General features: G+C 46.9%; 8 protein-coding genes across 8 annotated transcripts; 6 read left to right on the forward strand and 2 right to left on the reverse strand.

Annotated features, from left to right (window-relative positions):
* Positions 1-1428: 1428 nt before the first annotated feature.
* Positions 1429-2415, forward strand: N7469_006670 (uncharacterized protein; the record flags this gene model as incomplete). Its single annotated transcript, XM_056645588.1, has 5 exons — positions 1429-1588; positions 1645-1684; positions 1730-1741; positions 1823-1926; positions 2015-2415. The coding sequence occupies 5 exons, from the start codon at positions 1429-1431 to the stop codon at positions 2413-2415; spliced, it is 717 nt and encodes a 238-aa protein (XP_056499029.1).
* A 477-nt stretch (positions 2416-2892) lies between these two features.
* N7469_006671 (putative Golgi matrix protein) lies at positions 2893-4816 on the forward strand (the record flags this gene model as incomplete). Its single annotated transcript, XM_056645589.1, has 6 exons — positions 2893-2920; positions 2981-3093; positions 3145-3531; positions 3619-4334; positions 4408-4514; positions 4575-4816. The coding sequence occupies 6 exons, from the start codon at positions 2893-2895 to the stop codon at positions 4814-4816; spliced, it is 1593 nt and encodes a 530-aa protein (XP_056499030.1).
* Positions 4817-5183: 367 nt separating this feature from the next.
* Positions 5184-5904, forward strand: N7469_006672 (guanylate kinase; the record flags this gene model as incomplete). Its single annotated transcript, XM_056645590.1, has 2 exons — positions 5184-5196; positions 5315-5904. 2 exons carry the CDS (start codon positions 5184-5186, stop codon positions 5902-5904), a joined length of 603 nt encoding a protein of 200 aa, XP_056499031.1.
* A 553-nt stretch (positions 5905-6457) lies between these two features.
* On the reverse strand, positions 6458-7858 carry aspD (septin aspD; the record flags this gene model as incomplete). Its single annotated transcript, XM_056645591.1, has 6 exons — positions 6458-6799; positions 6865-7078; positions 7138-7275; positions 7347-7428; positions 7512-7640; positions 7720-7858. The coding sequence occupies 6 exons, from the start codon at positions 7856-7858 to the stop codon at positions 6458-6460; spliced, it is 1044 nt and encodes a 347-aa protein (XP_056499032.1).
* Positions 7859-8102: 244 nt separating this feature from the next.
* Positions 8103-8557, forward strand: N7469_006674 (mitochondrial 54S ribosomal protein bL32m; the record flags this gene model as incomplete). Its single annotated transcript, XM_056645592.1, has 2 exons — positions 8103-8373; positions 8520-8557. The coding sequence occupies 2 exons, from the start codon at positions 8103-8105 to the stop codon at positions 8555-8557; spliced, it is 309 nt and encodes a 102-aa protein (XP_056499033.1).
* Positions 8558-9028: 471 nt separating this feature from the next.
* Positions 9029-10321, forward strand: N7469_006675 (SKI complex subunit WD repeat protein SKI8; the record flags this gene model as incomplete). Its single annotated transcript, XM_056645593.1, has 7 exons — positions 9029-9031; positions 9089-9125; positions 9177-9437; positions 9504-9670; positions 9724-9817; positions 9882-10068; positions 10138-10321. The coding sequence occupies 7 exons, from the start codon at positions 9029-9031 to the stop codon at positions 10319-10321; spliced, it is 933 nt and encodes a 310-aa protein (XP_056499034.1).
* A 161-nt stretch (positions 10322-10482) lies between these two features.
* Positions 10483-11345, reverse strand: N7469_006676 (kinetochore Spc25 family protein; the record flags this gene model as incomplete). Its single annotated transcript, XM_056645594.1, has 2 exons — positions 10483-11027; positions 11114-11345. The coding sequence occupies 2 exons, from the start codon at positions 11343-11345 to the stop codon at positions 10483-10485; spliced, it is 777 nt and encodes a 258-aa protein (XP_056499035.1).
* A 334-nt stretch (positions 11346-11679) lies between these two features.
* On the forward strand, positions 11680-14764 carry N7469_006677 (uncharacterized protein; the record flags this gene model as incomplete). The annotated part of the gene is made up of 3 exons (XM_056645595.1): positions 11680-12991; positions 13034-13748; positions 13801-14764. The coding sequence occupies 3 exons, from the start codon at positions 11680-11682 to the stop codon at positions 14762-14764; spliced, it is 2991 nt and encodes a 996-aa protein (XP_056499036.1).
* Positions 14765-14996: the final 232 nt, after the last annotated feature.

A 14996-nucleotide genomic window follows, 5' to 3' on the forward strand; every position in this document is an offset into this window, starting at 1 on the left:
ATTGGGGTTGAGATGTATTCTGACTTGCGTTGGTGAGGCTCCGGAGATTACGGTTGGTTGATACTGTCTGTGAATCTGTTGTCTGTGCTGCATGTGCATATATTAATCATTTACTCTCTCATTATTATTCTATTCTATCTATTTATTCATTGACTGCTTGACATATTTTATTGATGTATTTTGTTGCTTGACTTTCTACTGTTAGGGCTACATTGAGTCACGAGTCACGAGTCATTGAGTGCTCGGCAATTCGGAAGTCAGTCTTTGCTGATCAAAGTGGGTTTCGAACTTTCTTCCCTGCCGGCCACGCAAGACATTCTCCATTTGGCTTCTCCTGTACGTACCTTGTGTCGGCAATTTCCAGAATAAATTTTAGAATACATCAGGATAATCAAGCTCATCTGACGATCTTCTATTTTATCGGTCTGGTTCCGATTCTTGCTGAACAAGTGCGCGCGTGTACCATCTCCGAACTATAGGGCTATAAATTGAAGTTCATCGGAAATTGGGCTTTCTTGACAGGATTGAGTCAATTGGAGTCAGTTGGGCTCGGGGAGGAAAAGAGGCTCAGAAGAGTGGAGAGAAAAGACCAGAAGGGGATATTGCGCCGGAATGAAAGTTCAACGTCTCTCCACGTTGAAGTTTATACAGAAAAAAAGTCGAAAGAAAAAAACGATCTTGATTTTGAAGACTGATCTCCTTGTGTGGTGCTACGTTTTGGATATAATCGTTTTGTTGTAATTTTTGAGTCGTTTCGAATTTTCCAAGATTCTCACATTTGAGTCTTCAATTCATCCCCTATCACAACCTCAATTATATTATCGGCCCGTTTCAAATGAAGCCCTGAGGAGGGTCCGAGTGCTTGTGCCTGGCAGCTCCACCATAACTTTAAAAATCGGTTAAATGGTTCCGGAACAAGGACCGAAGAGCCACGTTCCACTTGATTCTAGCGTGGACAGTCATGAAAAGATGGTGACACATGACGGAGTACTCGGAGATTGAATCAGGCAATCCACAGAGAAGAGAGAGGAGCTTGGAGTATTCGGGTATACTTTGGTCTATCTGATACGGTCTAGGACGATGCAGTGCAACAGAGTGCTACATAACTAGTGAACTAGTATAGTGGTTAATCAATATGTATGTACATGCAGGATGTATTGGCAGAAGCGAATGATCCTTGTCGTGTACTAGTAGTCAGTAGTTACATGAGTGTGTTTACCATAAGCCGTATTTCCGTCGGAATTTCCAAGACACATGTACATATCTGTAACAATATCTCACTAATGACTGAATAGCAAATGTAGAAACATCCGATGCAATTCAATTCTTTATCCCATCTTATCTAATTTCCTTCTAGTATACCTCTCTACTTCGGTTCTATTCTACTCGCTGATACTAACCAATAATTGCCAAATTTGTATACTCCGCATGACTAAGCACAAATATTTCCCGCTCCCCACCAACTCGACGACTCCAACAACTCGACTGCGCAATCTGCTGCTGCTTGGTTTCGCCATGGTGTACTACTTCACCTCCAATGTGGTCTCTCCATCTGCCTTCATATACGTTGGCAAAGACAAGTTCGAAAGTCGGTCTTTTGACAGCCTCCAATCTCCCCGCGGGGACCATTCTAACAGTGTGCAGATGAGGATCTAATTAAGTTCGGTCTGGAGGAGGATGTTTGGTATGTATACCTCTGCAGTTATTGGAATAATTTGAACACTAACAGTTATATTACAGGGTATGTACTCTACGCCTTACGGAACCATCGAAACTTCCATCATCATTAACACGCACAGTTTCACGTTGATAATCTATCGAGTGCCCACGTCTACGTCCGCCTACGCGAAGGAGAAACATGGGACAATATCGCGGAGCCTCTTCTGGAGGACTGTGCGCAGCTTACGAAAGCCAATTCCATTGAGGGTGAGTGATATTCTCCCCGTAACCACATATGTCGCATGGAGAAGCGAGGAAGAGGGGAACAGCAGAACACCAGTCTGATCGAAACAAGGAAACAAAAAGGACAACATCACCATTATATATACTCCCTGGTCAAACCTCCAGAAAGACGGTTCAATGGCCACAGGCCAAGTATCCTTCCACAACCCAAAGCTAGTCCGCAAAGTCCTCGTACGAACCCGCGAGAATCCCATCGTCAACCGCCTCAACAAGACCCGAGTCGAGAAATTCCCCGACCTCCGCGCCGAAAAGGAAGAATCTCTCAAGAAGAAGCGACATAGCGAGCGCAAATCGCGCGAACAACAAAAGGAGAGGGAGAAGCAGGAGAGGCGCGAGCGGGAACAGTTGAAATGGCAAAAGGATCATGCTTATGATGATATGTTTAGTGAGGAGAATATGATGAATAGCAGCAATCAGGATCGTGGAGAGGACTTTTTGGATGATTTTATGTGACACGATATCGCGATACATGAGACATGAAGGCCATTGTGCTTGGTCGAATGCAATACCCAGTTAACATTGAGCTTAAGTTGGATATAATATTCTCCATTTTATCATACATAATATATTGGCATGGAGCTGTGAGGACCGAGACTTTGCTACTATATGTTCTTGCGACACTACGTACTTTATAGATCATTGGCTGAGCATCTAGAGTACTTTTTATACAGCTATGTAAAGTACTCAGCATACAACTAGTATTCAACCGTTATACGTACTACTACTTGAACATCAATTCTTACTTTTAAATACCCATTTCAATCGATTATCACTGATTAATTAAAATATCGTGCCATCGAATACTTCTATCACGCTGCCCAGCTTAATCATCGAATCCCGCAGGCGGAAGCCCCCAACCGCACTAGCGGAGATGTTGACAGCTTCCTGCGATCCGCCATCCCCCACTCCTCCTCCACCATAACGCCCAGCATGCCCGATAATCCCCCTGCTGTTCAAGGTACGTACTAGAATTAATTCATGGCTATGTCACTCTCACTGACCTTTTTTCCCGGATTAGGCGCGAAGTCGAAGAAGAACAAGAAGAAGGGCGCAAAGACCAAGGAGAATAACGTCCAACAGATGGATGACCAGCACATTGAAACCTCACAGACCGAAACGAATACTGCCAATGTGCGTAATGGCACTCCTGTATGATTTGGCGATCCTTACTGAATATCCCAGGACGACTCCGATGCCGATGCCGTAGACGACGAGATGACGAAGCCCGACACCGAGGACAGACCTAATACGGCCGATAGCAGTGCACCAAGCCAGACTGCTGATGATAACACTGACAAGAAGGAAAACTCAGCCTCAAAAGATGCCGAACCCAAAGACCGCTTCGACGCCCTGGTGCGGGATCGAGACTCATTACGTGCCGAAGTTACCGACATGCGGAAATCGCTGGAAGAGATCCAATCAAAGCACAAGGCGGATATGGAAGAGCTGCAGCAGAAGCTTAATGATACCGAGTCGAAAAAGGAGCAGGCAGAAACGCAATTCCAGAAGCTAATGGAGCGAGTGAATGCGATCAAATCGCAGCTCGGCGAGCGGCTCAAGGAGGACGAGGTGCGTTGATATCTGCTCACTATTTCCCTCCCTTCCCCCTCCTCTTCCCGCAAATAATGATCGAAGGCACTAGCTTACATCCTCTAGGAAGAATTGGCCAATGCGCGATCCCAGATCGAGGATCTGGAAGATGAAAACGCAACCCTGAAATCGCAGCTCGAATCCAAGTCTACAGAATTAGTCGCGCTCTCCGAAGAATCAGCCGAAAAGTCCAAAGAGATTGCTACACTGCGTGATCGGACGACGTTATCGCAGCAAAATTGGTTGAAGGAGAAAGATGAACTAATGGAACAAGAGTCCTACCTTCAAGCGGAATTCGAACAAGCGAAAGAAGCCATGCACAATTGGGAAGTTCTTGCAATGGAAGAGAGATCCATTCGTGAAAATATGGGGGAGAAAGTAACAGATCTCGAAGAGCAATTGAGTAATCTGCGCGAAGCTTACGAGAAAGCTGCTGGTGATCGAGACAGTCAGCAGTCCACAGTTGATGGACTCCAACGGGCATTGCAAGAAATTCAAACTGCGCGAAAGCAGGAACTTCGAGAACTTGTCGAAAGTTCTGATTCCCAACTCGAGGACTTGAGACGTTCTTTGAGGGAGGCACAGCAACAAGCCGGCGATGCTGAGAAGAATCTTCAACAAGCACAAGAGGAGTTAGAGCGGGCGCGACCATTCGAAAAGGAAGTCAAGGAAAAGAATCTTCTCATTGGTAAATTGCGACATGAGGCTGTTACTCTGAATGACCACTTGACAAAGGCCTTGCGATTTTTGAAAAAGGGAAAGCCCGAAGATAACGTTGATCGGTAAGCTTTATCCTCTCCGTGACGTCCTCTCAGCGTGGAAGTGAAGAGTTTTCCTTATTGACCTTTCTTCTAGCCATATCGTAACCAATCATTTGCTACACTTCCTCGCGTTAGATCGATCAGACCCAAAGAAATTCCAGATTCTTCAACTGATCGCAGCTCTTCTAGGCTGGGATGATGGTGAGTGGTCGTTGAATTCTTCCTCACATTTACACACATTCTCTCTAATAACTGATCCAGAACAACGAGAACAAGCTGGCCTCGCACGCCCTGGTACTTCAAGTACTGGTAAACTTCGAGTCCCCGGCACACCCCTTCGCACTCCCAGCACCCCCAACCTAGCCACTGAATTTATGGACAACAACGCATCAAGCAAGGAAACACTGGCAGAGTTATGGTCCAACTTTCTCGAACAGGAAGCTGAAGCCGGGAAGATCAATTCCATGCGACGAGGTAGTCATCCAGGTCCACCAGCATCATAATTATAGTGGACGGCATGAACTTTTGTATAGAAGAAACGGTCCAGTTTATAGAAATACAGCACGTAACATTAGTTTGAAACAACCTTCTTTCTGCCGTTCTTTCTGCCACAGCAAAACCCTGCAAACGATAGTATAGATGGAAGGCGGTATCTCAATTTAAGTGAGTATAAGGCCAAAGCGGTCAGTAGCTATTTTCAAACTTATGTCACTCTATTGGAAATAACACTCACCGCCTCTTTCTGCCGAGTATTTTGTAAATTCCGCCTTGACTCATCTTCCTCCACTGATGCATTTCGCACGCTCATTACCAGCATTGAATTCGTTCAGCAGGGGCATAAATAGAGGCAGTTTGACATATTACTCCAAAATGTCCGAAGCTGGTATGTCATACATCCCATATTTATCACCTCCCTTTACCACCACTACCACCACACACAATCATCACCATCCATCCCACTTAGCAACAACAGAAACAATACTGACTCAAAAAAAAAGCAGTCCAAAAATTCCGACCCGTAGTGGTCTCCGGTCCCAGTGGCACAGGAAAAAGCACACTCCTAAAACGCCTTTTCGCCGAATATCCCACCAAATTCGGCTTCAGCGTCTCACACACAACCCGAAGCCCACGACCCGGCGAACAAGACGGAAGAGAATACAACTTCACAACAAAGGACTCATTTCTCGCCCTAGTCTCCGAAAACGGGTTCATCGAACATGCTCAATTCGGAGGGAATTACTACGGAACCTCCGTATCAGCAATCAAAAATGTAGCAAATCAATCTAGGATTTGTATCCTGGACATTGAAATGGAGGGAGTGAAACAAGTGAAATTACGCTCTGATCTGAATGCTCGATTCGTATTCCTTGCACCTCCCTCATTGGAGGAATTGGAGAAACGTCTTCGTGGAAGAAATACTGAGACTGAGGAGAGTTTACAGGCTCGGTTGGCGCAGGCGAAGAATGAGATTGAGTTTTCTAAGGTCCCTGGTGTTCATGATAAGATTGTCGTGAATGATGATCTTGAGAAGGCTTATGAGGAGTTGAAGGAGTTTATTGTTGATGGGGGGAAATTTGGAGCTTCTCAATAACCTGATTCATTTGAATTGCTTTGGTTCAGTCTCGAAAGATTTGATTCAGCTATGATTCAACATTGATATCGATATATACGCAAAATAATCGAGTGAATGAAATATTATTAATCGATAGACGCTCCAGTTGCCTCTAACCGACATTGCAATACAAGCTCAGCGTAGCGGCATAGCCTCGAATGATAAGTTTCTCATGAGAGACAATTAAGGAAACTAAGTACATGGAAAGAAGCAGAGCTTGAAAGCAGCCCTGATCGCCAGACTCTTTTCCCCGGCAAGACACAACCTAGATAAATAAAGTCTAGTCCCAGCAGAAGTGGAAACCCAGGACCTAAAAAGACCGAAGACGCAAAGGAAAGAACAAGAACAAGTTTAAAAAGAAACGGGGGGATATCTGCAAGGGCCTGCTGGAGTCGAAAGGGACAGTAAGTTTTAAGCGCGAGGGTTCTGCTTGCTATCATTGGGCATCAGGGCGGCGCGCACTTCACCAGAACGTGGAGGGAAGACCACACCAACACCATTCAAGAATTGAGAATAGAGAAGAGGAACAGGTCTAGTAGCCGTTCATGGCGGCACGTTGAGAGTTGCGGCTAAGCTCTCGGTCTGCAGAGGGACTGATAGGTCGGCTACCACCAGTCGAGTGACCACCAGCAGCGCTGCTCTCCTTCAGCGCGAGCAGCTGCTTAGCACGGAAGGTCTCGTAGTGAATCTGGCTGGTAGTTTCGACCAAGTCCTGCAGGTGAGTGCGGGTGAGGAAGTTACGCAGGTAAACAAATTCGCAGTGGCTCTCGTCCTCGACGTTAATCACACCCCAACGGTTCTGGCGTCCGCGAACCTGCTTGCCATTGACGACGATAGTCTTCTCACTTCCGACAACGGAGAAGGGAATGATTTCCTGTATAGAACGTCAGCTAGCTGCCCTATCCTGTCCGCGACACAATATGTGGAGATATAATCTACCTTAATTTGAGCGTTGATAGAGCGCTCCTCATCGTCGAGCTCGTCATTATCGTAGGGGTACATCTTGAGGTTGTGGAAAGAGAACTCTTCCTTGATACGCTCCTTGAAGGCTTGACGCTCCTCAAGGGTCAGGGAGTCGGACTTGGCGATAACGGGAACAACGTTGACGACATCGGACAGCTTCTTCAGGACGACAATATCGATGGGCTTGAGACTACAAGATTATTAGTTTCGAACTTTACCCAGGTAGCTGAATTGAGGAGGAGAACCCACGCATGGCCGGAGGGTTGAATGAAGAACAAGCAGCAGTGAATACGGGTATCTTGAATGTAACGCTCACGCTGCGCGGTGAGTTCCTTGCGGAGGTATGCCGAGTGCTGGTCCTTGATATATTTGACAATGGGGTCCCAGCTGTATCCATAGTTAGTATATATGGTTCTGACGATTCACACAGATCCAGGACTCGACTAGACTCGACTCACCATCGGTCGTTGTTCACCTGGTCACCGTAACCGGGTGTGTCCACGATGTTCAAACGAAGACGAACACCATTCTCCTCAATGACTAGTATATATCATCAGCAATGCCCAATGCAACCCCTTCTCAAGTCCCTTTCCCTCATTATTGGTGTATATCGGACCACGTACTATGCGAAACAGTCTGAATCTCGGTGGTGGAGCGAACGGGCTCTTGAGGGGTGAGACGACCCTTGGAGTCGATCAAGTGGGATGCGAAGATGGTGTTGACCAGAGTAGACTTGCCCAAACCAGTTTGTCCTGCGAGTGTCAGTAAATTCCGAATATCCTCAGACCCCGCCATCAGCCCTTCCCCAGTTCAGCCTTAGCTATCACCTACCAACACACATGACATTGAACTGGAAACCACGCTTCAACAGCTTCCGCTCAATCTGGGAAGTAATACTGTCAAAACCGACATGACTGTGAGGGAAAACAGTGGGCTGCTGAGCCGAAGCAGCAGAAGTAGCGGCAGCCATTGCGAACAGTAATGGAGGTTTTTTTTGGGGAGTATATTTCAAGTGAAGATGGAGAAACCCCTTAAGGTGCAAGTTGGATTGTTATTTCCTATCGAACTCAGGGGTGGCCCCTTACCAAATTGGGTTAGCGTCAAGACACGCAAAACCGAGTTTCTCCAGATTGATTCAATTCGCCTTCAATTCATCTTCACCACTTTCCCTTCCCACCCACTTCAACTCTGCACGACTGCTAGTTAACATCATAATGGCTATGCGTCTCTTCTCACCGATGTCGCGTCTCGCGCCGGTCGCTTTCGCCCTTCCCTCCATTCCCATCGCCATTACCGTTCCTCCGCTACTCGCCGATCTTTGGGAATCCGTTCTCCGCGCCGTTCCTAAGAAGAAGACTTCCCACATGAAGAAGCGCCACCGTCAAATGGCTGGAAAGGCCCTGAAGGATGTTCAGAGTTTGAACAAGTGTCCCGGCTGTGGTCAGATTAAGCGCGCCCATCTGTTATGTCCTCATTGTGTGCGAGGTATGTGGATGCGATATCCAGAGTTTGTGCTTGTGTTGGGGATTGCGACTGTTTGCAATATGGAATTGAGTGACAGTCGCTTTCAACTGCGTCTAGATATGACACTTGCACAGCTTAATCGAAGGGGAGAAGCTAACAATGAGTAGAAATCAAGGATTCGTGGAAGACAGCGCAGACAGCATGAGATCTCGATCATCATGACGGAATAAGGTCAAACTCTCCACCGAAAAGGCCCGAAGGTTGGCACCAAAAAAAAAGCAGATATGCTGAACCGAGGAATGCAAGGGCATTGAATGTATTTCTAGATTTGAGGATGTGGCTACGATCCACTCGCATGGCACCTGGCGTTTGAATGTCCTGGAGGCAAAATGATTTACTGTGATATATGTATTCTAGTCAATGGACTTGCGAAATAAAGAACTATCTAAACATTTTATCATCCATCCATTCGTCTATTAATCAATATAAACATCTATCAATGTTATAAAACCAATTGATCATCTTAATTAAATTATAATGAAATGTACAATCCCCCACTAAACCGCGCTTCAAGTGGACCGCCTTCGCAAAGGCGGAACTGCAGCTTCTCTCCACCAAACGTCATCATCCACGGCTTTTCGACAACTGCATCGAGTCAGAGAGAAAAGCAATCAGTATGGTAAGTTCAGACTATTCTTCAAAGGAAGGAGTAGTAGACTAACAACACAACTCTTAGTCGAGACAATATCTGGCGTGGGGTACAGCTGATAATGGTAAGAGGTCTATCATCCATTTGCACTGATTCTCAACTAACACTCCCCCAGCACACCCTGTGGATATCTTTTCTCTGGCTGTGACAAGCAAGCAAGTCTTGTCAGCTTCAGGTGCTCCTTCTATAAAAATCCACTCTACAATTGATACGGAATTCCCGCTGGTCCAGTCTCTTGAAGGTGCCCACACACTGGGCTGTCATCATATCGTGACAGATGCCAAGGGCTCACGCGCAATTAGCGCCGGCTTCGCAGGTGATGTGAAGGCCTGGTCTTGCCAGGATGGACATTGGTCTCTAGATGAGGCAGTTACCGGTATAAACAGTATCTAATCTATGACATGTATCCTCAATGCTAAAATTATATCTTTTCCCCGCGCAGGTACACTCAAGAATGTGGATGCATGGGCAATCGCATTATCGGAAGATGGGCAATATCTGGCCGGTGTTTCTCAAGACGGCCATGTCCGAGTATGGGATCTCAATGAGAATGGGACACAAATACGTGACCATGAGACGAAAGGCAGTTTTGGCATGTGCATTGACTTGGTAAGAAATCAGTACATAATATTCATCTGGAAATACGTTACTGATGTCAACAGTCCCCCGATGGAAAATTCATTGCTAGTGGACATGAAAATGGTGCTGTTTATATGTTCAAGACTGAAGATGGTCGAATGCCATTCTCCCTATCTGGTATGCACATACCCACTAGCAGCCCGGGGCATATCTTCTGGATCGGTTACTGATTATATCCCAGGTCTCGTGAAGCCTGTGCGAAACGTCGCCTTCTCGCCAGGAGGTAAGATCCTCGCAGCAGCAGGCGACTCGAAAGTCATTGTACTCTACGACACATCCTCTGGTCTGCAAATCGCCAACCTTTCCGGTCACACAGCCTGGATCTTGTCTCTTTCATGGAGTGACTCCGGCGAATATCTTCTGAGCAGGTAAATACACACCAACATTTATTCTACTCACCCTTTTCTGTCTATGGGTCATAGCTGATCACCATATAGCTCCTTTGATGGCAAGGTCAAGGTTTGGTCAATCGACACTCAAAGCTGCGTCGCGACACACTCCGAGACCGAGAAGGCAGTTTGGAGTGCCAAGTGGCTCCCAAAGGCAAACCGGTCAGAAGGGTTCGCAACAGGAGGTGCGAATCGGAGTATTGCATTCTACCGTGAGGCTACTGGTGGTTAGACGGACTCTGGTGAGCTACGCAACGTGATGATCAATAACGAACCGATTATCCATATACATTCATAAACATCTTAAAACAAGGATATTCTTTACCCCATCGCATATTCATCTCATCCCTTCCTGCATCCTTTACTTCAGTCTGCCTCCATTCATTCTGCAATTTAATTCATCGTCTCAGCAAAGAGCTTCCGCATCCTCTTAAGAAAAGCCCCGAAATCCCGATCATCATTCACAAGATCCACCTCTTTTTCCAAGGCATCCCGATCTAATTTAGGTCTCGTATGAAATACCTCATAGTCACGACTAGCAGTTCCCAATTCAAACCAAGCCTCATCCTCCCAATCCTTCTCAGAAAGATGACTATAAACAAACTTCAACCGGTCCTCCCGACCAGCCCCTTCAATACGTAAACAAAGATAATCCTGCCAAAAGTCCAGCTCGGGATTATTCAGTCTAGACTGAGCATCTAGATGTTTCGCATGAGCCCTCTGCGCTTCAACACGTTGAGAAATAGACTTTTGAGTCTCTGCAATCTGCTGCTTGAGACGATCGCGTTTTGCAAGTCTCGAGTCTCGTTCCACTGTGATGGACGATATGGCAGCGTGCATTTCTGCGGCCTCGGCGGCTTCTTTTTGGAGGGTTTGCTCGTGAGTTTGGGATTTGAGGTTGATTATTTCAATGTCTCTTTGGCGCATTCGTTCGTCCTCTGAAAGAAAGGCGATGTTAGCGTAATACTTGAGATGCGGAGCAGCGCAGCACAACGCAGATCATAACAATCCCCCTTTTTCATACCTTGTAATTCAGCGAGATTAATATGAAACTGATTCCGCTCTTCTAAGACTTGTTTCCGACCACGTTCGATAACCGCATCAAACTTGGCTGTAAACTGAGCCATGCGATTGCGCAAATCCTCGAAGCCAAAGTTGATGCTGGGCAGGGAGTCGGCCATTGATGGTGCGTCGGCTGAAGCAAGAGGTGGACGCATTCCACTCGTTGAGAGTGACGGATCAAAAGTCGAAGCCATGATATGAGATTAGAGCTGTTGTGGTTGCTGTACCTGTCAAGCTCTCGCTGTACACGAAGATGAAGATTGAAGGTCGACGTTGACGCGGAGTCGATTTGTTTTGGGTTGCGCCGCAACGCGCTTATCGATAAGCCTAAAAATTTGGGAGCCTCCACTTTGAGGCAACCTCGACTTTCTTCACAACTTTCCGCTTCAACTTCATTTTTGAATTCAAATTTGATTCGGGTTTTCTGCAGAGTCTCACTCTACATCTCTGCATACTCGGAAGTTAAGACTATTACCGACATGTCCCGGTGTGCCCTTGCGCATATTGCAAAGCGCAAAGCAAGATCTCATGGATGAACATCCTGAAAGTGCTCTACATTATGGGCACGTAGGAAGAGCCGTCTATCAACCAGATACTCGATCATGGACCTTTACCAGATCATTGAAACAGCCCTCACCGATATTAAGTAGTGGGTTGACTAAAACGACTATCCCATCGCCGTTGATTGCAACCTCACGTCGACGATTCATCGAGCATCTCCCATCCGCAGGACATCACTTGATTCCAAAGGTGCTTCCTGACCTTGCAGCTGGATGGCCCTCCTTTCAAAATGATACACTCTCGCGAGCCGTCGTGAATACGATTCAAAGATACAATCCCCAGGTATCTTCACTTCTTGATATCGGATACGCAGATCCCGCTCTGGAGGATTCCCGAATTCGAAACCGAATCCGTCAACCCGTCGCTATCGCTGCAGCCGTGACCGGAGAATGCGGTAACACAATAACGTTCAGGGTCTTAGCCGAAGACAAAGTTGAGCTGGACGATGGACCTTCGCTAAAAATTCCATCTATTGGTAAGACCGAGACAGCCGAGTGGTCGAGACGAGGCGCACCTATACTCCAGGTATCCTTTGCACGATCATTAGAAGAAAAACCGCACTGGATGGCAGCTAGGCTATCCAATGTGACTATCATATTCCGTCCTCGCCTATACCGAAGGGAATCTGTACCACAATATATGCCCGAAGACGACATAGCAGCATTTATTGCGCCGAGACAGAATTCCTCTGTGGATGCGAACCCAGTCGTTGAAATATCAATGGCGCAAACCGGTGGTGCACCACACGCCGATGTGACATTTAATCCCTGGTATCCTCGACAACTTGGTATCGTTGACAATGAGGGATATTGGAGTATCTGGGAAATAACCGGTCATCCACGGAAACGAAAGTCGGCATTTGTCGCGAACTGTGTTAAGAGGGGCTCATTACCCTGGATGGATCATACCCGCGAGCCAAATGGTCCCCAATATGATGGTTGGGGATCGATTGAGTGGATTGGAGATGTTTCGACGATCCTTGTATCTGACCGACGTTGTGTAATGGTTTGTCAAATTGTTGGAGAGGAAAATTATACCAGCCATGTTGAGCTGGGACTTTCTTTGGAGTCAGAATGGGTCCTGGATGTACGAAGAAGTGTACAAAATACATCACATTTCTTCGTCCTCACGACTACTCGATTGCTCTGGTTCGATATTGCAATGGCAGAGCCGAATGCCAGTGGACAGAGACCACCTCTTAGCCCTCGACTGGCCTGGCGTCATTTTCGAGACCCCGAGGATACAACACTCTGTCTAAGTGATGTTGTAGTGGGGGACAGTACGTGCTCCAATGCTCTTTTGAGATATGTTTAGCTAACAGAAGTAGATTTTCACATCGTGCTTTACTCTCGTCTTACCACTTTAGTGCAGACCTTTCAATTTCCCACAATCGCAGATACTCAGACTGATTCTGAGTACGTACCTGTGGTGCCTGACACTACGCTACTCGATCTTCCATCAACATGTGAAGTATCCCCTCTGGGAGAAATATTCAATACGCCCTATTCGACCTTTGTGTTTCAACAAATCGAGTATGCCCCCGTCAACCCAGCGGCTACGGAGTACAACAAGAATTTGAATCTTGTCAAACTATTCTGGTCGGATTCATCCTTTGCCGTGCACGAAACCCTCTTCATCGGCCCCGATTCCACAGGCGACGAGCAGGATGAGTTCGACGAAGAGAGCCAGAGCCCCAAACTCCAACTCAGAAACGCTGCATCTCATCGACGCCGTCCAAAAGCGGGGATTGATGACGATGAGAACTTTATCGTTGATGACTGGGATGAATCGGCAGCTACTCTACCGCGTGCAGGTATCAAGAAAGCTCAACCATCAAAGGAACAGAGGAGATATCCTTCAGAATGGACATTAGACATGACCACAATCTATGAAGCAGCGTTGGAGAACATATTGATGGGTACAGGACATGGCGATTCTAAATCGCTTCAGTCGAGGCCAACTCTAGGTCAGCTGGCCAAAGGTGTAGCGGACGAGACACTGGACACGCTTGACGAATGGAGCGCAAGCCAGACCCTGTCAGTTCAGCATCGCATGCATTTTCGAGACATCTGACTAATTTAAATCCAGGCTCGAATTAAGCCGAGATCGGCCCCGGATCGAGGATATTGACGATGGAGCAGAAGATCTAGCAGGATTGGTCGCGACTGCTCTGAGGGAACCCGGCTCTGGAGCTCAGAGACGATTTATGATCTTACCGCTCCATCTCTCGAAGCAGTTCCACGGTGTTCTGAATATCCCCCAAGCAGAGTATTCGAGATTGGACTATTTGGATACCTATGAACAGCTCGTAACGGACTGGGTGACCAGTCTTCCTCATGGACCCGGAGGCATATCAGATCAAACTCGAGTCCTGAAGGAAAAGATGCTCCGTGATATAACCCTTGATCTCTGCCTAGCGCGTGTTATTCGGATTTCCAACATACCCAACCCTACCGAAACACCCGCGTTTACATCGAAATCCATGCCACCGTCACAGAGCACCGCAATGCAATTACTCTCCTCTCAGTCGCAGCTACCAAGCAGTCAAAACCAGACAGAGCCTACACAAATAGGCAGCTCGCAAACAGCACCAACCCAAGAAACCAGCGATCCAATCAAGCAAACAGGAATATACAGCAATCTGGCCGCATTCACCACCTTTCGCGAGCCACGCCGACAACCCCGCAAGCTCACCAAACTTCTCTCCCACTGGAAAACAGGCACCGACCCAACGACCTACGAATGGACAAAGACAAATCGAATGATTGAAAACGAGGAATCTCAAAGAATGTACGGCTCGCGTCGCCCACGCAGTAAACGATCGCGATCCAAGTCCGTCGCACCAGAAGCCACCAGTCTCCCACCAACCCCCGTGGCACCTATAATTCGAGCTAGTCAGCCTACTTGGCCGACTATTGCATCTTCACAGCCCTTGGCCAGTAGCCAACTAACGATTGATGAAACGCCAATGACACAAACAGAACGAGGACCATTTGGTGCGCGTGAAATCAAGAAGAAGACCAAGAAGAAGAGACGAGCAGCAGGATTCTAGGCAGCCAGCAGCAGCTAGCCATCTCATCAAAGCACAATGAAAATAACATCTAACCCTTCTAATATACCCAAAGAATCATCCAGAATACCACGAATCTCCCAAGTCCTAAATTAGACCTTCATAGTTCAAACCTCAACCCGCGCGTTTATTGCGTGACGCTAAGCACATCACCAATAGCACAAATAACTCAACCCTAAATCCATAATTTATACCAATAAACACTATCTAAAAT

This window comes from Penicillium citrinum (genome assembly GCF_028827155.1).
Source record: "Penicillium citrinum strain IBT 23319 chromosome Unknown utg000006l:1.0-3011923.0:1.0-3012962.0, whole genome shotgun sequence".
Classification (NCBI taxonomy): Eukaryota; Fungi; Ascomycota; class Eurotiomycetes; order Eurotiales; family Aspergillaceae; genus Penicillium; species Penicillium citrinum.